The 21,102-nt window shown below is 49.0% G+C and overlaps 11 protein-coding genes across 11 annotated transcripts; 4 read left to right on the top strand and 7 right to left on the bottom strand.

Moving 5' to 3' along the window:
• Nucleotides 1-1,266: 1,266 nt before the first annotated feature.
• Nucleotides 1,267-3,085, top strand: N7447_010031 (uncharacterized protein; the record flags this gene model as incomplete). The annotated part of the gene is made up of 6 exons (XM_057234293.1): nt 1,267-1,536; nt 1,587-1,865; nt 1,930-1,970; nt 2,019-2,737; nt 2,791-2,999; nt 3,059-3,085. 6 exons carry the CDS (start codon nt 1,267-1,269, stop codon nt 3,083-3,085), a joined length of 1,545 nt encoding a protein of 514 aa, XP_057081577.1.
• A 599-nt stretch (nt 3,086-3,684) lies between these two features.
• Nucleotides 3,685-5,602, bottom strand: N7447_010030 (putative PHD and RING finger domain protein; the record flags this gene model as incomplete). Its single annotated transcript, XM_057234292.1, has 2 exons — nt 3,685-5,276; nt 5,362-5,602. 2 exons carry the CDS (start codon nt 5,600-5,602, stop codon nt 3,685-3,687), a joined length of 1,833 nt encoding a protein of 610 aa, XP_057081576.1.
• Nucleotides 5,603-6,536: 934 nt separating this feature from the next.
• On the bottom strand, nt 6,537-7,118 carry N7447_010029 (60S ribosomal protein eL43; the record flags this gene model as incomplete). The annotated part of the gene is made up of 4 exons (XM_057234291.1): nt 6,537-6,600; nt 6,731-6,895; nt 7,001-7,031; nt 7,100-7,118. 4 exons carry the CDS (start codon nt 7,116-7,118, stop codon nt 6,537-6,539), a joined length of 279 nt encoding a protein of 92 aa, XP_057081575.1.
• Nucleotides 7,119-7,859: 741 nt separating this feature from the next.
• N7447_010028 (saccharopine dehydrogenase family protein) lies at nt 7,860-9,327 on the top strand (the record flags this gene model as incomplete). The annotated part of the gene is made up of 5 exons (XM_057234290.1): nt 7,860-8,049; nt 8,119-8,266; nt 8,323-8,395; nt 8,448-8,572; nt 8,625-9,327. The coding sequence occupies 5 exons, from the start codon at nt 7,860-7,862 to the stop codon at nt 9,325-9,327; spliced, it is 1,239 nt and encodes a 412-aa protein (XP_057081574.1).
• A 155-nt stretch (nt 9,328-9,482) lies between these two features.
• On the bottom strand, nt 9,483-10,839 carry N7447_010027 (alpha/beta fold hydrolase; the record flags this gene model as incomplete). Its single annotated transcript, XM_057234289.1, has 7 exons — nt 9,483-9,760; nt 9,814-9,865; nt 9,920-10,250; nt 10,309-10,418; nt 10,470-10,577; nt 10,637-10,689; nt 10,761-10,839. 7 exons carry the CDS (start codon nt 10,837-10,839, stop codon nt 9,483-9,485), a joined length of 1,011 nt encoding a protein of 336 aa, XP_057081573.1.
• Nucleotides 10,840-11,412: 573 nt separating this feature from the next.
• N7447_010026 (uncharacterized protein) lies at nt 11,413-11,688 on the bottom strand (the record flags this gene model as incomplete). Its single annotated transcript, XM_057234288.1, has 1 exon — nt 11,413-11,688. The coding sequence occupies one exon, from the start codon at nt 11,686-11,688 to the stop codon at nt 11,413-11,415; it is 276 nt and encodes a 91-aa protein (XP_057081572.1).
• Nucleotides 11,689-12,622: 934 nt separating this feature from the next.
• Nucleotides 12,623-12,949, bottom strand: N7447_010025 (PHF5 family protein; the record flags this gene model as incomplete). Its single annotated transcript, XM_057234287.1, has 1 exon — nt 12,623-12,949. The coding sequence occupies one exon, from the start codon at nt 12,947-12,949 to the stop codon at nt 12,623-12,625; it is 327 nt and encodes a 108-aa protein (XP_057081571.1).
• A 311-nt stretch (nt 12,950-13,260) lies between these two features.
• Nucleotides 13,261-14,492, top strand: N7447_010024 (pinin family protein; the record flags this gene model as incomplete). The annotated part of the gene is made up of 4 exons (XM_057234286.1): nt 13,261-13,271; nt 13,355-13,811; nt 13,888-13,956; nt 14,010-14,492. The coding sequence occupies 4 exons, from the start codon at nt 13,261-13,263 to the stop codon at nt 14,490-14,492; spliced, it is 1,020 nt and encodes a 339-aa protein (XP_057081570.1).
• Nucleotides 14,493-15,212: 720 nt separating this feature from the next.
• On the bottom strand, nt 15,213-16,457 carry N7447_010023 (twinfilin; the record flags this gene model as incomplete). Its single annotated transcript, XM_057234285.1, has 4 exons — nt 15,213-15,329; nt 15,395-15,646; nt 15,732-16,360; nt 16,439-16,457. The coding sequence occupies 4 exons, from the start codon at nt 16,455-16,457 to the stop codon at nt 15,213-15,215; spliced, it is 1,017 nt and encodes a 338-aa protein (XP_057081569.1).
• Nucleotides 16,458-16,975: 518 nt separating this feature from the next.
• N7447_010022 (putative succinate:fumarate antiporter (Acr1)) lies at nt 16,976-18,119 on the bottom strand (the record flags this gene model as incomplete). Its single annotated transcript, XM_057234284.1, has 4 exons — nt 16,976-17,589; nt 17,649-17,847; nt 17,910-18,007; nt 18,065-18,119. The coding sequence occupies 4 exons, from the start codon at nt 18,117-18,119 to the stop codon at nt 16,976-16,978; spliced, it is 966 nt and encodes a 321-aa protein (XP_057081568.1).
• A 1,583-nt stretch (nt 18,120-19,702) lies between these two features.
• N7447_010021 (uncharacterized protein) lies at nt 19,703-21,039 on the top strand (the record flags this gene model as incomplete). Its single annotated transcript, XM_057234283.1, has 2 exons — nt 19,703-20,448; nt 20,532-21,039. The coding sequence occupies 2 exons, from the start codon at nt 19,703-19,705 to the stop codon at nt 21,037-21,039; spliced, it is 1,254 nt and encodes a 417-aa protein (XP_057081567.1).
• Nucleotides 21,040-21,102: the final 63 nt, after the last annotated feature.

Here is a 21,102-nt window from a genome sequence, read left to right as displayed (position 1 = left end):
GGTTATAGTATCACCAGGGTCAACCCCGGGTGTATGTACATGCTAATGATCTCGTTAATAAAAGTGGAGATGATCTTTCATCGGCGGAACGCGCAGATCTGCCTATGCCCTAAAGCGGCAGCCGGGAAAATCCCGATATAATTCCATAGTATATGGAGTAGAAGAGCTTGAATTGTCCCTGGTTATGATAGAGAGTTCAGTATATTGTAGAGGTATAAACCGGAAGGTCCAACTTAGTGTCCTGTTTAGCTATAATACCGAGAAAACAAAAGTTCAAAGACATTTATAAAGACATTGCAGTGTTATCTTGCATATAACGTGCCTTCTATCATAGAGGACAGAGGCTGCATACACGGTCGACTACTATATTTTTGATCCGAAAGGCTAACATGCATTTTGCATATGCATGCAGAATGTTTCTCGGGAATTATGCTCTAAACAGTTTAAATACATGGAGGTGTAAGAAAGATTTCTAGCTGTAAATACACTCACAACCTATTCTCCTTCGAATTTAAATCGAAGAATGATCCACTGTACCTTACTTCGTAAGTGAGTAAGTGAGTGAGCAATAATAACAAGCACATTATCCCTACGGAGTCCAATGCGCCTACAACTTCCCAACCGTCTTTTTTTGCGGGATTTCACCAAAAGTGGGCACAAGCGGGTCAGATACGCACCGCCGCCGGGATAGAAATCTCGCTTCGTCGCTTTCCGGAACATGGGTGGGGACGGATGAGATCCGACACGGGGTATTTTGGGGGTCGGAGGATACCCCCCTAAATGGCAGAAGTTGCCGAGAGCTAGTCGGGTCGGACTTACATGCGGATTGGGATAGAGAGTCTGGATTTCCCACTATTAAAAATGCTTTAAATTCAGGTCTTACTATTCTAGGGTGGAAATGTTGGGTCTTAGAAATGTTGAGCTTCCGTTCTCCCCGGTTTCCCCGTGGGGTATCAATACCGGCTTACCAGATTGAGTTTCGGTCTCACCTCGCGGCTGACATCGGCTTCCAATCTTGGAAGTCCGATAGCGGATCTAGGTCCATACTCCAAAAGACGAGAGGTTCTAGGCGCTATTGCTCGGACTTTTTTTTTTTGTTTCCCCCACCAGGTCCATGGCCCCTTTTTCTGGGGTAAAATGGATACCCCAGATAATGATGTAGATAGCTCTATTCCTATGGCAATGCATTGATCTGTTTATGGGCCTCCACTCCACAAACCAACTACGCACTATACAGCTGATTCCGTGAGCTAAAGCTCTTCGAAAATGGTAGGCTCCAATAGACCAGACAATGACGGCCTCTCCGTAAGATCGAAGAGCTCGAGTTTCGATCTTCAAGACTTGAAAAAGCTCTCAGCCATCGACACACTACACAATGACGAGGCACTCAAAGTTCTCGCCAACTACAGCGGCGATGACATATGGACAGAAGAAGAAGAGAAAAAGCTTCTCTCCAAAATCGACTGGCGACTGATGCCCATCTTGTGCGTGACATACGGCTTGCAATATTACGACAAGGCAATGTTCTCACAAGCTGTACGTACATACCCCATCGTTGTATCCGCAGCTTTCCTAATATAACCCAGGCCCTGTTTGGCATGCGGGCAGATCTAGACCTCGATATCGGAAACCGATATTCATTTTCTGCGGCAATATTGTACCTCGGGTTCATGGCAGGAGCATATCCGGCCATGACCCTAGCACAGAGATTCCCGGTTGAACGTGTCGCATCGGTTATAATCGCGCTTTGGGGGATCTGTCTCATATTCACACCGATGTGCTCCAATTATAAAGCGCTCTATACACAACGGTTTTTTCTGGGCATGTTGGAGAGCGGTATTAGTCCTATGTTTATGCTTCTCGTTGTGAGTCGGGAATCAAATATGAAATAAACAGATTATACTGAATTCTAACTGAGTTTGTTTATAGGGTGGTTGGTACAAGAAGAATGAACAAGCCATGCGAATGGGGTAAGTCCATCCACTCCCTTCTCTCAGACACCCACCTGATATCTGCAGAATATGGTACTGCTGCACTGGCTACGTATCCGTCTTCTCACCGTTAATCAACTACGGACTGGGCCATATAACAGGCACACTCTCCCCGTGGAAATACATGTACTTTGTAGCTGGCGCAGTGACCATAATATGGGGACTAGTACTAGTCTTCCTTCTCCCACCAGACCCAGTCCGAGCACGCGGGTTCAACGAGCGACAACGCTACATTGCCGTAGCTAGACTACGATCGAACAACTCCGGTGTGCGAAACACACACTACAAAGGCGGCCAAGTCACCGAGCTACTGGCTGACATACGCTTCTGGCTAATCTTCATCGTTGCGTTCCTAAGCATGATAGCCAATGGGCCTGTGTCGACGTTCACGCCTATCATTATCAACTCGTTTGGGTTTGACACGCTCAACTCGCTACTGCTGGTTATGCCGCAGGGGTTCCTGGCTGGTAGTTACCAGCTTCTTGGGCCGTACTTAGCATATCGGTTTGATGGGAGTGGGGTGAGGGCTTGGGTTGTTTTTGGTGCTCAGATGATTACTACGCTTGCGGCTTTGTTGCTGATTGTTCTGCCGCTTGATGCTACCGGTGGTATGCTCTTTGCGTGCTATCTTCTGCCTGCTGTTGGGGGTGGATATGCCGTTCTTATGGGATTGCAGATTGCCAATATTGCTGGGTATACGAAACGGTCTATCGCTTCATCGGGGCTTTATATTGGTTATTGCCTGGGTAAGTCTGATCATCTGGGATGTTTGGTCGTGCTAGGGCTGATTTCTGATTAGGAAATTTCACCGGTCCGCTGATGTTCAAGGAAATCGATGCTCCTCGCTATGTGCCGGGATTCATTGTTGTTGTGGTGACCTCCTTCGTTGCCGGTGTCACTGTGCTTATCTATCGGTTTGTGTGCGTTCGGGAAAATCGCAAGCGAGATCAGTCTGGGACTGCCGAGGGATATGCAAATGCGTACCAGGACGATTTGACTGATAAAACGGTGAGTATAAGACCTGGTTTGTTAGCCTGGTCCTTGCTAACTGTCAATTTTCTGATCAGAATCCTCAATTCCGGTATATTTTGTAGACCGTACTCCGTGTGGTGTCACACTGTTCAAAATCAGCTTTATACCCAAATGTCACAGCCTCTTTTGCACTTACTTTATGTATTCTATTTAGATTTATCCATAGATGTGCGACCAAACCGACCCCTGATTGAACCAGACTGCACAGTCTTCCTAATTATTCGTTAGAGATTATCCATGGAGGGATCGTGTCTAAAAAGCATGCAAGCCCCAACTATGTAGGAAATAGAAAGACCCAATAAACCAAAAAATGCCGAGGCTAACTAAGGGAGGTACAGCCCTCCTACGGCCAGAAGATAAATGATATTTAGACACAATATAGAGCAAAGAGAACGCGAATAGACTAGCTCAAAAAAACAAAAACAAAAAACAATAATCACTCCCATCGAAGCAGAGTGCTCCGAACAAAGAGCTCTCACAATGGTGCCTCGCGGAAGAAGAAGAAAAGGAACAGGGGAAGAAGTGAAAAGGGAGGAAAGGGGAAGAGGACGGCAAGGGTCAAACGCCAGTTATACATTCCACTCCATTCCGCCAAAGAGTATGATTCGCTGAGATGGGAAGAAACGCCATTAAATGCCGGGGAGAGTTCGTGGTATAGTCATTATAGATCACCGTCTGTGTCAGTCATCACCATACGCTGTTTCTGCTTATCTTTGCTCTTCATCTTCAGTGCATCAATTGTATTCTGCACTTCGTGCCTGGCCTCCGTTTCGAGGTTGGTGCGTTCATCCGGCTCAAGCGTTTCCTTGTTGCCAACCCGCTCGTATAGCATGCGAGAGATGGACCGGTTGATGTTCGTATATTGCTCTTTCGATATGGTCTTCTTCTTATAGTGGGGTTTTAATCCAGTGCCCACCATTTTCTGGATGTCGGCTTTGAGGGCTAAAGATGGACCAGATCGAGTGGGGGATGAGTCGGGTGAGCGGGAGGCTCCCATATACAGTGCGCGTTGGGGGATGCGAGAGCGAGGACGGCCTGGCTGGCGTTGTGGTTTGTCTTCTTTAGCGCCATTTGTCGATGGACTACCGGATATAGACACTTCGGGTGAGAACGGAGGAGATGAGGGTTCGGCGGGGGAGGATAGTTGAAGAGGAGAGATGGGGCGGCTTCGCGGGACAGGCGGCGGTGTGGCCGCTGATAGGAGAGGGGAGGAGTAACGAGACGAGGCGGGAGAAATAGAAGGAGAAGAGGGACCAGGGGATGGGTGATCGATAGGAGCGACAGATGTCGAAGCTGAAGGTCCATATGAATGACTCGGTGCGTCTTCGACTTCCTTCAATAGTGATGACAGGAAGCTTGGTCCGGTGGGATTGTCACCACTTGGTCGGATATTGGAGCTCGCAGCCCTGGATGATTCACCATTTTGAGTTTGCTGTGCGAGAGCTGCGAGCTCCTGCGGCCTCCTCGTTCGAGGGCGCTTCAACTTGCGTTCCGGTTCTGTGGGCTCGGGGGACGGCGACATGGTCGGTTCTTTCCGCTTCCTGGCTGCGCCCGGGTTGTTTTCGATCTCCCGTGCCCTCTCGAAGGCGTTCCAAGCCCGCATCTCCTCCACAGACTCGGGCTCCGGTGTCGGAACTCTAGGAGCCCGAGGTCGCGATGGTCGGGCATGGTCAAGATCGAACAGGGATGCCGTGTCGCGAAACCGACTGCCACCACCTTGTCGCTCAGCGACCTCGAAGCGGCGTTGCCAAGCTTGAAATTCGCGCTGGTTGGCCTGCTCGCGACGGCGTTGTTGCATCGCACGTTCGGCAGATCGATCGTCATCGAACGGGAAATCGAGATCGAGATTCAGATGATCCCAGACAGATTGCCAGACTCGTGCCCAATGGAGAGAATTCGTCTGGGTCCGGTTCTGCAGTCGTCTCTGCTGAGCCCTAGTTCGTCGACTCCGCTGCTCGATCGCCCGAGACGGCCGTGCTGATACCTCGGGAGCCGGTCCCATAGCACGTAGCTCCATGCATTGTTGGCAGTACCATGACCCCGAGGGGATCTCGTCCAAACCTAGGCAGTATAGATGAGAAGGGCCATCACACCCGTCGCATAAAAGAAGAACATCCTCGTTGTCGGCTTGCCCGCAAATTGTACAGGGTTGAAAATCGGTCAAGTCGTCCTCCACATATTCGATTATCATGGAAGGGTCAACTTCGGCTACTTGGGTTCGGTCCTGGACAGCGTAGGATGAAGTTACAGTTCCTATAACAAATCAATATAGTCAGTACTTGCAATCAAGAGGGGACCAGTCCATGTCATAAGTCAAAGGAAGGGGGGAGCGTCATACCTCCGACACTATCACTCAACTCCACCATATTGAAACTGCGCCGACATATTGGACAACTATTTGCCCGTTCAACCCATGGTTTTAAGCAATTATTATGTAGGACATGACCACAGGGAAGTAGCTGAGCGATCTGAGAGTCCCCATTGAAGTCGCCATCCTTCAAATCAAGGCTCACAGGTTCAAGAGGATCACCCGCTCCTTCACCAAGGTCGCCTAAACAAACAATACAGGTATCGGACATGGACGACAGATTTATAAGAGAAGGCGAAGTCCATGAAGAGCGCTCAAGAAGTGTAGAAGCGAGAAAGGTGTGGAGAGCGCCTTTTGAAGGTGGGCCGGATTACCGGACTAACGCAAAGCAGGAACGTGACGGAGGCGAATGATGTCCTCAAGGTGGATTTGGGACTATTTCAATGGTATTACAACTAATATTGGGAATATTCCAAAGAATTATGTATTATAATTCTTTTTACCATGACTATAGAGTACTATGCCTAAGTGTCTGATCTCGTCATGGACATCTGGCAACCGCCCAACAAGATCCCCGTACAACACAAAACTACACAAAGTCCCTACCAAAAAAAAGCAAGGTGGCCGGTCTACATTTGAAAATGGCCACATTAGGCGCTGATGATTTGGCTGAAACCCAGGGTGAACAGTCCACACCTTAGTTATCGTGTAAGATCTGCAAATCCCCAACAGGCGACTAATATCATACCAGCGTATGAATCATGTGGGTCTGAGTATGTCAGGCACCCGGTGCGAATGTCCAGGTGAACGTAGAAAGTACGAAGATATAGTCCGGAGCGCAATCCATCCAAGACAGTGCGATACGCCAAGAAGTCCAGGTGACCTCGAAACCAAAAATCCACCCTAAGTCTACGTGACTGTCCAGCACCTGAGCAACCACAAATGACCGGTGTAGCCCATCCATATGATTCACACGGTTGCAGAACATCGAAGTAACCAGGTGGAGGATCTTGTATTGACCGGTGAAATTGGCTGCCGTGTAGGCAGCGACCGAGGCGAACTTTGGGAGACCAGTCACATCGATATACGGTATACTCGGGGCGAAGCGGATATTGCACAATAATTCGTAATCCCGAATTTTTTCATTCATTTTTGGTATTCAGACGTAACCGTAAAAGAGAAATGAAACCACACAATCCTCCCATTTAGACCTCAGCGATCTCACGCAGACGACGGATGGTGGAGCGGGTGGCAGCGGCAGCGGGGGTGCTGGAGAAAAGATATAACCGTCAGTAATCTATTTTCGTTTTGTGTTATGGATTGCGACTGTGTGCGCCAACCCAGGTCGATCCCCGGGTCGGATCACATTGTCGGTCCTGGCGATAGGTGTGCGACTTACGAGACGACGTAAGCACCGCCGGCAACGGTCTTGTCACAGCCCTTGCACTCCCAGATACCGACAGCCTTGCGCTTGACGGTGTTCTTTCCGCAGAAAGTGCAGATGTAGCGGGCGTGCTGGGTGACTTCCATCTTCTTCACCTGCTTACGCAGGGAGGCACCGTATCTGTTGGGAAATTGTTAGATATTCGTGTCGTTGGGTATTCGTGATGGGTCGTGTGTCTCGATCGAAATCACAGTCGTGGGGGCGCGAATTGGGCGAATGTCATACCTGGTACCATATTTACCGGTGATGCCGACCTCTGTAGAAAATAGTTAGCATCGAGCAATTCGGCTGGCAGTGTGTTGAATTTGAGAAAGAGGAACATACTCTTGGTGCGCTTCGTCATCTTGGCTGGTGTAGAGGATGAAGATGGGTATTCAACAGGAGACCAAAAAGAACGCTTTGAATGAGGGCGGATTGTGCTGTGGATTCTCGCTTAGGGCTCTTGGCCTGGTGCGATCACCTGACCAATTTTTGAGTTAGTGGGCTTACGTCAGGTCGGTGGCCTCAGGTTTCCCATGCTTACTTTGTGTTTGGAAGGTCCACAAGGTCCACCAGATTGAGACGATGACGACGTTAGTGGGTGTGATTTGGATTGAATTTGGGGTTTTGATTTGATATTCAATTTTGGGATTGAATTTTTTTCAGGAAATGGTTTTTGTTGCCTTTTAATTGAGGTATCTAATTCCATTGTCCACAATATTTCCCCTCTACTTCGGCAAGATGAATGATCCCGTACAGCATTTTATATTGCCCATATATCAACGTCTATTTTAATTCGGCTTGATTGTGTTCCAGACCGTGTCTCCTTTTCTCGGGCCAATCTATCTATCCGGTCACGTGATCATTCTTTGCCATTCGATATAAACACCAATTCCCAGATTAAGTTAGTAGAATCTATTGTGTACCTAACATATCCAGTTACTTCTAGTGTAAAACTTCAAAAACGCCTTGGCTAATCGATTTGCTCCCATTCCCTACCACCACGCGGCATTTTTAAGCGTGCCGAGGTGCTTGTGATCTTGCCGAAAGCTCCCTTGTTCTACAAAGCTACATCATAGACTCCAACCCCATCGACTCAACCGCCATGACTTCCAACAAACAGTATGATCTGATTTTGCTGGGTCCAACTGGCTATACTGGCCGACTTTGCGCAGAGCACATTGTGCAGAACCTTCCTACAGATCTGAAATGGGCTATCGCAGGTCGTTCCGCGCAGAAAATCGACTCCATCGCCCAGGAACTGAAAGCTCTTAACCCAGATCGCTTGCAGCCAGGTACATAACCTTACGGTCTCATTTGTCTACGATCGTTGTGCCTCAATGCTCACTCCGATATGATAATAGATGTCCTGGTCGTTCAACTGAAGTCCACCGAGCTCAACGAACTTGCCCAGAAAACACGGCTGGTTATCAATTGTGTGGGTCCCTACCACTTGTACTCGACCCCAGTCGTGGAAGCATGCGCTGTCAATGGAACTCACTATGTGGATGCGTAAGTATTTGCTTTGTACTCATTCAACTCATTTGTACATTTGCTGATTGCTACAGTACTGGAGAAACACCCTGGGTCAAGTCTATCATCGAAAAGTACCACGAAACCGCCAAGGTCAATGGCGCTATTGTTCGTTCTGCAACTAATTTATGTTAGCTATCTCCATACTAAGCTCAAACAGATGATCCCTTGTTCTGGTGTTGAGAGTGTCCCTGCTGATATCCTGGCATGGGCTCTGGTTAAGCGAGTCCGAGAGGACCTCTCGTCCCCAACCCGCCATATCAACAGCACGATTAAGGAAATGAAGTATGTAACTACATGCCTAAGAAGAAAGACATCTCTAACCCATTCATAACAGATCCTCCGGTGCCAGCGGCGGGACCATAAGTACAATTCTAACCACCTTCGAATCGTTTTCAATGTCCGATCTATCCAAGTCAATGAGCCCCTTCTCATTGGTAGCATCTCCACCACCAAAGAACGTCCCCGGTGAAGCAATCCTGGAAAAGCTATTCGGCGCACGCTCAATTCGCGACTTGGGTACCGTGACGACCTCCCCATCCGGCCTCTGCGACATGACCATCGTGCACCGCAGCAGCAGCCTGATGCCAGAGTTGTACGGGCCGCACTTCTTCTTCCGTCAGTTCCTGTCGGTCCGTAATGCGCTGATTGGCGTCGCTATCCACATCGGCTTTTTGGTTGCAATTTCGCTGCTTGCGCTGCCGCCGGTGCGCTGGCTGGTGCAGAAGTTCGTCTTCGCCCCTGGTACTGGCCCGCGCAAAGAGGACTCGGCAAATGATCTTCTCGAGTACCATGCCATCGCGACTGCAGATAATCCTTCAGCACAGCGCGTCTTCGGTAAGATCACTTACCACGGCGGTATGTACCCCTTTACTGGACTCTTGCTGGCTGAGGCTGCTATGGTTATCCTCAACGAGGAGGAGAAGATCAAGAAGGTCTCGCGCGGTGGCATTGTTACTCCCGCTACGCTAGGTCAGGAGTACGTGGACCGCTTGGAGAAGGTCGGCTGCAAAATCGAGACAAAGGTGTTTCAGTACTAAATAGGTTCATTGTTTACGGGTGCAGCTTGCTGGCTCAAGCAACTGCTCGCGACTTGTGATAAAGTTTATATCCTTAATACTTTGACTATATGAGATACGTCCTTTCACAATAATCAATGCTTTTCACTGTGCCACTATACCTACCGTTTCTCCGATCAGAGCTTGCCAGTCCTTCCATCCGCAGAAATCCGGTCCTTTAACCAAGTCCCAATAATCTCATTCACTTCCTCGGGCTTCTCCCACAAAGCCCAGTGCCCGGTATTAACCTGCTTCAGGGTCAGCTGCGGGACCTGCTTGGCCATGGATTTACCCAAATGAGGCGGCAGAGCTTGATCCCTCAGTCCCTGGATAAACAGCGTAGGAACCTGGATCACCCTGTCGAGAATAGCAAGCTCGTCTTCATAGTTCACGTCACGAGTGCGGTACCAATTAACTAAAGAAATCATCAGCAAGAATCTAACCAGCCAATCCAGAAGAAAACCATACGCGGTCCGTGAATCCCACTCCGAGCAAACTCATTCGTATAAAACTCCAACTCCTGGAGAAAGTCAGCATAACAGCCCCCAAACCCAAATCAATAAACTCAACATACCTCCTCACTCAGCAGCCTCGAAATCTTCAATCTGCCAATAGTATCAACCAAAACACCCTTATTGGCATCAAACCCAAACTCGCCCGCCTCCGTGCGCCCTCCATAAAGCGCAAGCAAAAACTGGCGGATCTCATCCTTAGACCGAATCACCTTCTCCAGTTCCCCGCTCTTGAACTGCAGCTGGTATCCAAAGTGTGGTGTCACAGTACGAACAAGGTCTTCAATGGAGACATTCTGCGCCATGGGTCGTGCATAAGGCACGCAGACTGTGAATAGTTGGCTTACTAGCTCTGGATGCCAGAGGGCAATGCGGTAGGCGAGTGCTGCGCCCCTGCTTTGTGTATTAGCTGTGCGGTTCTAGGAAAGAACGTTTGCTCGGGCGTGCTTACCAGTCATGTCCACCTAGGATGATTTGTGATTCGCCTAAATGGGATGCTAAGGCTTTGATGTCCGCTGCGCAACTTTTGTGCGCGTACGGTGTGAATTCATCCGGGGCATCCTTATTGAATTGTTGTTAGATGATAGTTCCCCATAGAGTGGAAAGACTCACTGTTCTTCCGTATCCGAGACAGTCAGGAGCTATCACACGCAATCCCATATCTACGAGCATGGGAATCTGATACCGCCATCCCATGGAGAGATCGGGGAAGCCATGGATCTATGGAGAATATACATCAACGTGTGTGGTTTTTTTTTCTTATTGAGCTAGTTGCTTACCAGGAAGATAGTGGCTTTGTATTGCCCTGATTTAGGCTGGCTGAGGAGGTAAGCTGCAAATTGTCAGTTCGATTTGTTTTATGTAGAAGACATCGGGGTATAAGCTCTTGTGTGGTATGCTCACAGTAGTTATGACCGTTGAGTGTAGCGGACTTGTACTCAATACGGGAGTCACCCAATGCTCTGATCTTGTCGACTGGCATGACTAGTTGATTCAAGCAGTGATGGTTATATTTTGAAGTTCGTCTTGAGGGGAAAGGGGGATTTATGCATGTGGAGAACTTTAAGATACTTGTGCGCACCTTTTCTGTCCAAGCTTTGATGTACTATATATAGCAATGCAACTCCACAGGTAGGCGAAGATGAAAGTACAAATCGAGACTACCAGTCAAGAGATAATAGATGCTAGAATAATCAAAGATGAATAATCATAAACCTAGGAGAGTCCCAGTTGTCCCTCGGCACGGAAAGCCCAGTGGGGCGCCAAGAGACTAGTGTAAACCCTACCTCTATAGTGTACGCATGTCTATTTTTCATGTACATTCCTCGGCGTAGGCACTTTAGTTGATAACATCCCATGTCTTCCCCGAGAGGTGTAATTTACTTGCGACTTCCTAAGAAATGACCTCGCTGGAAATATCCTTAAATTTGAATTCACGCCGGCACCTTTGCTGCCAGCGCTAATAGTCAGATGTTGCAAAGATGTAACAAATACAGGCCAGATAAAGGCAGATCCCTGAGATATATGGTTCCAGTAGTTCCTTGATATTCCAAACTTACTCTAAAGAACCAGCTACTGGGTTTGATGACGAGGAAACGGAGTCATCGTCCAGGTTCTTGGCAACACAGTTGTTGAAGAGCAGGAGGGCCGCTAGGTAACAGGCCTTGCAAACGTTGTCGTTGATGACCTTTGCTTCGTCCACATCGTCGGGAACAAAAATTGGCCATGATCTGTTAGGACGAAATCTTTGCATTTGCGTGTGTAGATCTGAGATCATGACGGATCCACGTGGTGATGGCCCTCCTGTTCCATAACTGCGGTTGTCTACCATGGCCATCGTTTCTCTGATAATCGAACTCACGGGTAAGTCCCTGGGGGTGAACTGAAAGGTGACTGGGCTTGAGACTGGGAGTCCGGGTAAGAGGCAGGGATCTCGGTGGTCGAAGGGCGGATGGTTGGGACATTGGTCTAAAAAAGGAATATCATGTTGGAAAGTGGATGAAACCTCCTCTCCGAATCAGGATATAAAGGCATACCGGACGTGTTAGAACAAAGGGGATCTAAGAGTTCTGCAATATTTGCGATATTTGCGATGATATTACAGAAATGAAAACAATTGATTTTCTAAATGAAAGGCAACTTGTACGCATGTAAACAAAAATGATTGTATTCATATTGAGAATTGGAGATAGGGACCCTTTGTCAAAAGCCCATCATAATATAAAGGGGCAGATAGGTGCATCAGGCCAGGGGCCGCAAATTTGGGGCTTCGGGCTCATGCAATACCCATCCGGGTGGTCGACAAGACATGGCCGAAACCCAAGATATCTCAATAACAGACCCTGGGTTGTTTTCAGTCTCGCTGCTTCACCCAGGGTCCCTGCTGGTCCTAGTGTTGCGAAATCATCTGCACAGCGTTCGTGGATCCTCGGGATCTGATATTCCAGGGTACGCTGCGACCATGCCTGCCAGTTTTTGGGTAGCGTTGCGCGACGCCACAAAATCAGGCCAAGTGACAGGAACATCTCGTTGGGTATTATCCGGGTCCACGTGCTCGTTGATATCCTCCACTCGCCGAGTCGCTGCAAGGAGGTGGCACCAAAAAACCCAGCTGAGGCAGGTTTAGATAGTCCACCCCCACGATGTATTGCACGTGCTCACATTTGTAAAGCTTGCGGTCGATTTTGTTGTCGCTAGGCACATTGTAAACCCGCCAGACTCATGCTTGGCTCCCCTCCACTTGGACACCAAGCCGCAAGCCCAGATCATTGATTCCTGAAACTTTTCTTTTGATAGAATAGATCAGTCCTCGAACTTCCCAAATTGATGATCTTGGGACATCCATCGCGGTCCTTCTCGAGGCGTGTACATTCAAAGCAGTAGAAGGCATCACTGATGCCCTCGCCGCCGCAGACAACACACTTGTTTTGGTAATTGCCGAAGGAGCACTCGTCGCAGATGCGGACCAAGGTTGTTGGGCGCACGTAGGAATCGCACACGGGGCATTTTCCGTCGCATTTGTCACACAGACGGCCGATAGAGATGCCGGGTTGCTTGCGGCACATGACGAGGTCGGGGTGGTGACGAGACATTGTGATTTAAGTGACGTAAGAAGAAAATGAGAACAGTAAAGCTGTAGAAAGTGGAAAGAGGTAATGGGGTGGCACTTTCTGGGAAGTGAAATGAGAAATAAATGCAAGAGAAGGTAAGAGAAGAGAAGCCGACGGTGGACGGAAGGCGAAGTGGTCTGTGCACGTGATTCCACGCAGTGTGATTCCAAGCAGCGTGTCGCCTTGTTATTTTGCGCTTCTTAACCTCAACTCCAATATTTGGCCCAGATCAGAGTCCATAACGTCGCTCGAATTTGCTTCTTTCTTATAAGCAGCGTTGTTTGCTGATCAAGATGTCTGAAGGGTATGGTTCCCTTCATCCCGTGCAACCCACGCGCAAGCGTTGTCATTGGGGCGCTCTAACTAACGCGCATATTGCTTTGACAGCCCTGAGACACTCGCATCAGCAGTGGCAGTGCCCAGCCAGGATCTCACCCACGAATCTCCGGAGTTGACAGCTAAGCGACGAAAGTCTTCAGTTTCAGAATATGACACTAAGCGCCGACGACTCAGCTCTACAGACAATAACTCCCCTCAATCTCAGCGGCGGCGACCATCATCTCCTCCACCCACGACAGATGAGCCTGTAGAGACGAAGCCTACGCGACCGCGCGGAGGTCGAGATGAGGATCGCAAGCGGGGCCAGCGGTTATTCGGGGGGCTGCTTGGTACTCTCTCGCAGAGCTCGAGTTCCGCGGCACAGAGACGCCGCGCTGATATTGAAAAGAAGCAGCAAGAGAAGTTGAAGTCGCTGGATGCCGAGTACGGTGAATTGAAGAAACGGCGCAAGGAACAGCGTGATGAGATTCGGAGAAGGGAAATGCCATTGTATGAGCGAGAAGCGGTATGTTTATGTTTTATTCACTTACCATTGTGGTGTATAGCCATGAGAGGTTTTTACTGACTTTTTTCATTCTCAGATGCAAACACGGCATTCGAATATGCTTGCTATGGCGCACTTCCACAAGACACAGACAAAGCCGGCTCTGGTAAGTTATGCTTTCCTATTCATATATAGTAGCCATCAGCTAACCCACTTTAGTATTACAAACCATGGCAGCCTAGACCTGGTGACGAGTCGGCGATAAAACAGCAGATCGAAGAAGCAGAGGCGACTGTTGCCCGAGAAGTCGCTGAGTTCGAAGCCCGATATCCCCCAGAGGCATTTGCGCCCGAACAGCCAATCCAGGCTGAAACACAACAAACAGAGCCAACTCAGGCTGAAACAAAACAGGCAGGTGAAGAACAACTGCAAAAGCCAGAAGAGCAGCAAACAGATGGTCGTCAAGACCAGCCGGCTCCAGAGCACGAGGCAGATCTGACAGATGCGAAGTCTAAGGAAACGGCTCAGGGTGCTTCGGATACGGTGGGTGTAGATAATAACGAGCAAGCCCCTGATCTAGCTAAAACGGATGAAACCACTGCTAACGTGGAGGAAAGCGCGGTTCAAGATCAGCATGATGCCCACCGAGATGATGACGGAGACGAGGTAGTTGAGGATAACGAGGACACTGTGATTTATTAGTTTGTAGTCGGCTATAGCCGACCTTTTTATGTCAAATCATGCGGTGAGGTAGCTTTAGTTCTTTAGGCCGACACTGACAAATACCCGGAAGCCTTCTTTGTTGCTTTGGATATGTGTATGTGAAATTCGTCTTGGAGCTCATTGTCTAAGATACGCTATTCATACACATGACCATCATTTGAAATTCCAACGTTTGCCCCATCTTACCCTATGGAATCACGGGATACCTATGATCTCTCCTCATAAGTCAATAACCGAATAGAATCCTGATGTACGTCCAATGAGTCAAGGACATCGCCGAGTTCAACCTATGCCAATCAACTAAGAAATAACCAGTTACATGTCCGGCACTGGTGAACTCGGCCAATGATGCCTTCTGTTGCTCATAAAACATACACCAAGCAGTAATTAGGAGTGTTATATTGTACGCATTGGGCATGGCCACAGTTATCCAGGAAACATCCGATCTGACACAGGTTCTCTGCGAAAACTGCACCTTTCAAAGGAGGATCCGATCAATGCTCGCCATCGTATGAGCAGAAGCTGCCCCATATCCAATTCTACCTTTGTTTGTCTCGGAACGAGGAGCTACCAAGTTTTAGACAATAACCTGGCGAGAGTCTAGCACATTGCTGCTATATTTACTACAGCTATCGGGTCGATGCCTGAGGTTCGGAGTCTTCCAGCCTCATTAGCATGGCCTATCTATACAATAGCGATTTACCGGCCAGGGCGACGAGGTCTGGCGAATCCTCGCGTAGGACCCTGGTCTCGTGACGGGGCGACTTCCTCTTGCAACCGATCGCCAGTGATCTCGTCAGGGCTAGAGGCCTCGATCTGCTATATGTGAGCATCCAGAATGACCAAACAATTACGATCATCCACAACATGGGCGCGCATACCTTTTTCTCGATCTTAAGTCCTTCCTTCTCAGCAATATCGACAGCGACTCTCCGGGAGGTTGCGTGTAGCATACGCTCCTTGATCGATGATCCACTGGGACAGGTGTACACGAATATCACGACATCGGATCCGGGATAATGGTAGAAGGAATACCGCGGCGAAGAGGAAGAGATATGTGTGGCGACAGCGCTCGCCTCAACTCCAGTCTGGGAATCGGCCAAGACGATATTCTCCGTGCGGATATCAACGATCTTCTTGAAGTTAGCTTCAAGTCTTATAGATCCCATCTAGACCAGCCCTCTCAAAGAATGACCGCAAGCCAGGGAAATGACTTACCAGTTGTACCAAACCGCCATCCTGCAAATCCCTCAGCGCAGACTTAGCACGTTCGTCCACCGGCATAGAAACCCTCATCCCAGAGCCAGTGCCAACAGTGCCGCCCATGCCAATATCCCTCCTAGGGGTGCCACTCCGTGCCTCAGCCTCAGCCTTACGAACAGCCTCTAGCTCTCTCTCCTTCTCACCCATCATATCCTCACGAGAGACAACATTGGGGCCCTCGCCATCACGCTCGCGCCACGCATCCTGGCCCAGGACCTCGTCTTCCTCGGTAGCAAAGACGGTAGAAGCGAACTTCTCCGTGCCCAACTCGCGGGTCAGTGTCGAGCGAGTCGAAGCAAAGAGCGTCTTTGCTCGCACAGGCGCATTGGATGGGATGTAGGTCAAAGCGATCAGTGCGGTTGAGGCATTCGATGGGCGCCGGAGGAGAAGGTAGATGGGGGTTTTAGGCTGGAGGACGGAGGACAGCTGGGGGAGGGCTGAAAAGAAGGCGTTTTCCGAGGGACTTCCCTGGAAGGAGATCGGGGCCAGTGGTGTTAGGGTCTCTGCTGTGATGGTTACCGGCAGACAGAAGGTTGAGGAGTCGGAGTTGAAGCGGGTGAATGCATCTTGCAGCTCCGCGGAGACTAGGTGGTTTATTAGTTGAGTTGAGTTCAATGTAATTTTGTTCAGAGTGCAAGGTTCAAGATCCTCGAGTGTCTTACCCGTAATTCCTGACTGCATGATGCTGCACTTTAGGATGCAGCTGAGTTGGTTGTTGTTGTTGTTTATGAGGGGGAGGGGAGCGGTGAATGAGGGGCCGATGCCATGTCAGCGGTCAGGTCTGGCTTCGACCATTACATCTAACAAGTCTATAATACAGAAAAGAAGAGACAAAAAGAATTGACGATTATCCTAACTTGATAGGAATATGTTGAAATACGTTCTCAGTCATCACACTAGCATCGCTGACTGGAGTATATACAACTACTTGTTCATGGAGAGACCTGAACACCCAACTACTGGCGAACGACACTTCAAAAGTCTTTGAACTCTCTCTATTTCAGCTCAAGGCGCACCAGACAATGTGGTATACGAAAAAGAACTAACGCAAAGCACAAATTATATACAAAACAAGAGCCGTTTCAAACCGGCTTGCACTTGGACATCTATTAAGACAGTCCAACGCCCGAAACAGACCACCATGCCATGCCGGTCAGGTATCAAAATGCTTTCCAAAAAGACAAAAAAAGTTGGCACGTTTACTCCTCGAACTGACCACCAACGAAAGCCCAGTTAGAGCCTTCCAGCTTACCCTTGAGGAACTCGTAGACGGTGAAAGTGACAGCCTGGCCGGGAGCAACACGCATCACACGGGGGGTGATACCCTTGTAGAAAGCGCGAGTGCCCTCAGTCTTGAACATATCCTTGGCAATGACCATGATACGGGAGACAGCGGATTGACCGGGCTCAGCACGGGTCTTCTGGAGGCGGGTCTTGATGGTGTCGATGGGAGCGTTGGAGAAGGGACCGACGGCACCGGAGATCAAACCAATCATGGTGGTCTGGTAAGCAGGTAGCTGACTGTTGCTGTACTCGGGTTGCCAGCGCTGCAGGGCAGCCTTCAGTTCCGTGTATGCGGTGAAGTTGGCGGCCTGGTTGGTTCCTTGTCGAAGGGCTGTCAGGGAGACACCGCGGTATAGGACGCTAAAGCCTTCTTCTTTGATCACGGTGAAGAGCGCGTGCGGGGCGCTACGGTACTTGGGGGCGTCCAGGGGATCAGCCAGACTGTGGTGCTGGGCCTGCAGACGAATTTTGATGACTTCCATGGGGTTAACGATGGCTACGGCTTCGGTAACACCGGCAGCGAGACCAGCTGTGAGGATTGTTAGCTTTCCGTCGTACATCTTTAAGCTTATTCAATGCTTGACATACCCAGGAAGGTGGCTTTGCTGGTTACGGCGCCTGTCTCCTTATCGGCCAGCATGCCCTTATATGACTCGTATGAGGTGAATCGGATGGCCATCTTCGGGATGATACCACCCAACACGGCACCAAGACCCTTGTACAGACCGAGAGCGGTCTCCTTTTGCACGATTTGAGCACCGGTGGCCACGAACCCGCGTGCCTTAACCTAACCCAGCGAATATGATTAGCAATGGCTTCAACTGTCAAATGGTATTTTCTCCAACTCACCCCGGGTGCTGTGGATCTCCTTGACAGCTGCATGCGGACCTTGATTGTGTCTAGCGGATGGCACACGAGGGCCTCCATCATACCGGCACCACCACCAGCTAATCAGGCAAAAGTCAATAGCTGTACATCATGCCAAAAGGAAGAGTCTACTCTACCGATCAAGTTGACCGCAGGCGATGTGCGCTTCTGATTGGCAGTTTTGGCGGACATTGTTTCAATACGTGTTATATATGCAGGGAATTTGCACTTTTGTTCAAGATTTCACAGAAATCTTCAATCGGCCGTGTCGGAAATCGAGTTGCGTAGATCTTCCGATTGTCGCAAGTGAAGGCCGAAATTGCGGAGATGCGGAAGTATACAATCCCGGAGAAAAAGCAGAAACAACCTGCAATTGAAAGAGAGGGTATATCTGAAAGAGTCCGAGAAAGATCAAGAGATCAATTGCAGGGATCTTTAATCTTCAAAAATAAATAAGTGTCCCGGATATATGATTCACGAGGCAAAGTGGCGGCTGTGCCAGACTTTGTGGGGAGCTATGACGGGGAAGCGGAGGAAGCTGGACGAACGGAAGTGTATATAACCTCGCACACACAAGAACGGGAAAGAAAGAGGAAGAGAAAGAGAAAAAAGAGGTAGAAGACTAAATGATCTGCCGAGGGAGATCTCTATATAATAGTTATGTTTTGTGTGTTCCGAGTTCAAGGGGTGTATGTACCCTTCTAAAGACAATCCCGAGGCCTTCGGTAACAAGGGCGGCTCTCTGTCCAGCGCGGAATGAATCACCCCAGATCTCCAATGATCTGGTTTCACATGCCTTTTAAGGTAGTCGTCATAGTTTTGGCAGCTTGTGATTCTATACTTTATTTTCAGATAAGATAGTACAATGTAAAAAAAAAAGACGTTTAAAACGCCCCGTGCCTCATCAAACTACATGTGCATTATTCCACGCAACCATACCGGAGACCACCCCAGCCTAGAAAGCCTCTAATATTTCCAGTTAAATTATTCCGGGGATTCTAAGCAGTTCGGGAGTAGAACTTTCCCGAAAAGTAGCGAAATTCGCTGGCGATTTACGGGTGATCTCGGACCAACGCTGGAGTTCCTCCCAGCCGAGGTCCATATTCAGAGGTCATGGGACGTTCTGAGTCAGATGGACAATTAAAGTATTCGAAGGTTGGACGCGGGGATTACTGTATGCTTGGATAAACTTGTCTTTAAGGGGATTTCTAGATTCTTATATAAATGTACATGCAGTCACGGATAGTGACGTCTATAGCGGCCGTCATTCTATCGGAGGAACGTTTTACCGAATTTCTAGTTAACCCATGAACCTTTGCATGACACATTGAAGAGATCTACTTATATAACGAAGTAAAGAAGGTATGAAATATGAAACGGTGTCATTCTACTCTATGTTGACTCGAAGTACCTTCACATGCATCGCCTATCCCGGGGTCAATTAACCCGACTGATAGATCGGCTACCCGATCTCGGCGACTTCGTTCTGGAATGCCAGATTTGATACAAAGATACAAGGGATGACCCGTACACATATCCCCAATTGTAGATACTACAATGAGCATCATAGTGGTACAGTGTATGGCTTCAAACAGATGATGCGATTCTTGTACGCGCTATCGACTCCGATAGATCGGACTAATTCCGATTGCGCAATTTTCAACACTACATATCGTCTACGTATTCCTACATGATCAACTTGCCTTGTGGAAGCCAAAATATCCACGGGTGTACAATATCCATGTCCTCATTCCTAGGCTAAACAAAAACATAAAATGGAAGCAGCCCCAGATGCCGCACAGCCGCGGTGGCAGCGAGCGCTGAGACGCACCGCAAGTCTAATCCTCCACCAATGGCTCCTAATCGGGATCGGGATCGTGTGCGCCCTGGCATATTGCTTCCCGGACGTAGCCAAGCACGGCGGCACCATCCGCTCCGAGTACAGCATCATGTACGGGGTGATCGCGATAATCTTCCTAATCTCCGGCCTAAGCATCCCCCGCCAGAAGCTTATCTCGCAAGTTCTGAATTGGCGCCTTCATGTGATCGTGCAGGTGATTTCGTTTCTATTTATCCCCGCGCTGGTGCTGGCCATCGTGCATATTATCCTCGCTGCAGACCCTGGGGGGAAGATTGACCGCGCCGTGCTGGCCGGGTACATCTTTACTGCTTGTATTCCGACGACGATTGCGTCCAATGTTGTTATGACGAGGTCTGCGGGCGGGGATGATGCAGCTGCTTTGGTGGAGGTCTTGTTGGCTAATATTCTCGGGCCGTTTGTTACGGCTGCGTGGACTATTGCGTTGATGCCGAAGACGGGGGAGTTTGGTCCCTGGCGGTATGGGGGTGGGGATTTGGGGAGTATGTATAAAGAGGTTTTTCAGCAACTGGGGCTCAGTGTATTGCTGCCGCTATTCGTTGGGCAGCTACTAAGGTGGACTTGGCCTGATCGAACTGCGTGGTTCCTGCAGAAGACCAAGCTCCCGAAGCTGGCTACTTGCTGCTTGTTATTGTTGATTTGGTGAGTCCAACGAGCTTTCTGTAGAAAGCCTTGGCACTCTTTATTGTTCTTTACTTTCCTAACCAAGCATTCCTAAATAATAGGGCCACATTTTCTTCATGCTTCGCAACAGGAGCCCTCCAAACACTTTCCGCGCAGAGCATAGTCTTCGTGGTCCTATTCAACATCATACTCTACATCACCTTAACGGCAGTATGCTTCTTCTGCTCCAGACCACCACGCATTTTCAGCTCTCGACGCTGGTCCAAACCCATATTCAAACGCATGTCTCCGGAGGAAACTATTGCAGTGTGCTTTTGCGGACCAGCGAAGAGCACCGCACTCGGTATCCCGTTGCTCTACGCAATGTGGCAGCCGGTTGATCTATTTCTAAAAGCAAAGACATCGGTTCCGGTATTGCTTTATACTACGGAGCAGATCTGCGTGGCGCATTTCTTCGTTCGGTTGTTTCGGTGGTGGCATGCTAGAATCGTCGAGAAAGAAGATTTGGATCATCGTATAGGTGATGATGTTGAGATTGGTATGGCTGAGGACTCACGAGTAGATCACGCTGGACGTGATCATGAGCATTTTGATACCCGTTTAAAATAGATTGAATAGATTATTCGGTTTTCATTCCTCCGTGATATAGACTGCTCTTTAGACCGAATCTTG

Source organism: Penicillium robsamsonii (assembly GCF_028829455.1).
Source record: "Penicillium robsamsonii strain IBT 29466 chromosome Unknown utg000006l_segment0_segment0, whole genome shotgun sequence".
Classification (NCBI taxonomy): Eukaryota; Fungi; Ascomycota; class Eurotiomycetes; order Eurotiales; family Aspergillaceae; genus Penicillium; species Penicillium robsamsonii.
The sequence above is the reverse complement of the archived record's forward strand: the minus strand, read 5'-3'. Positions and strand labels throughout refer to the sequence as shown.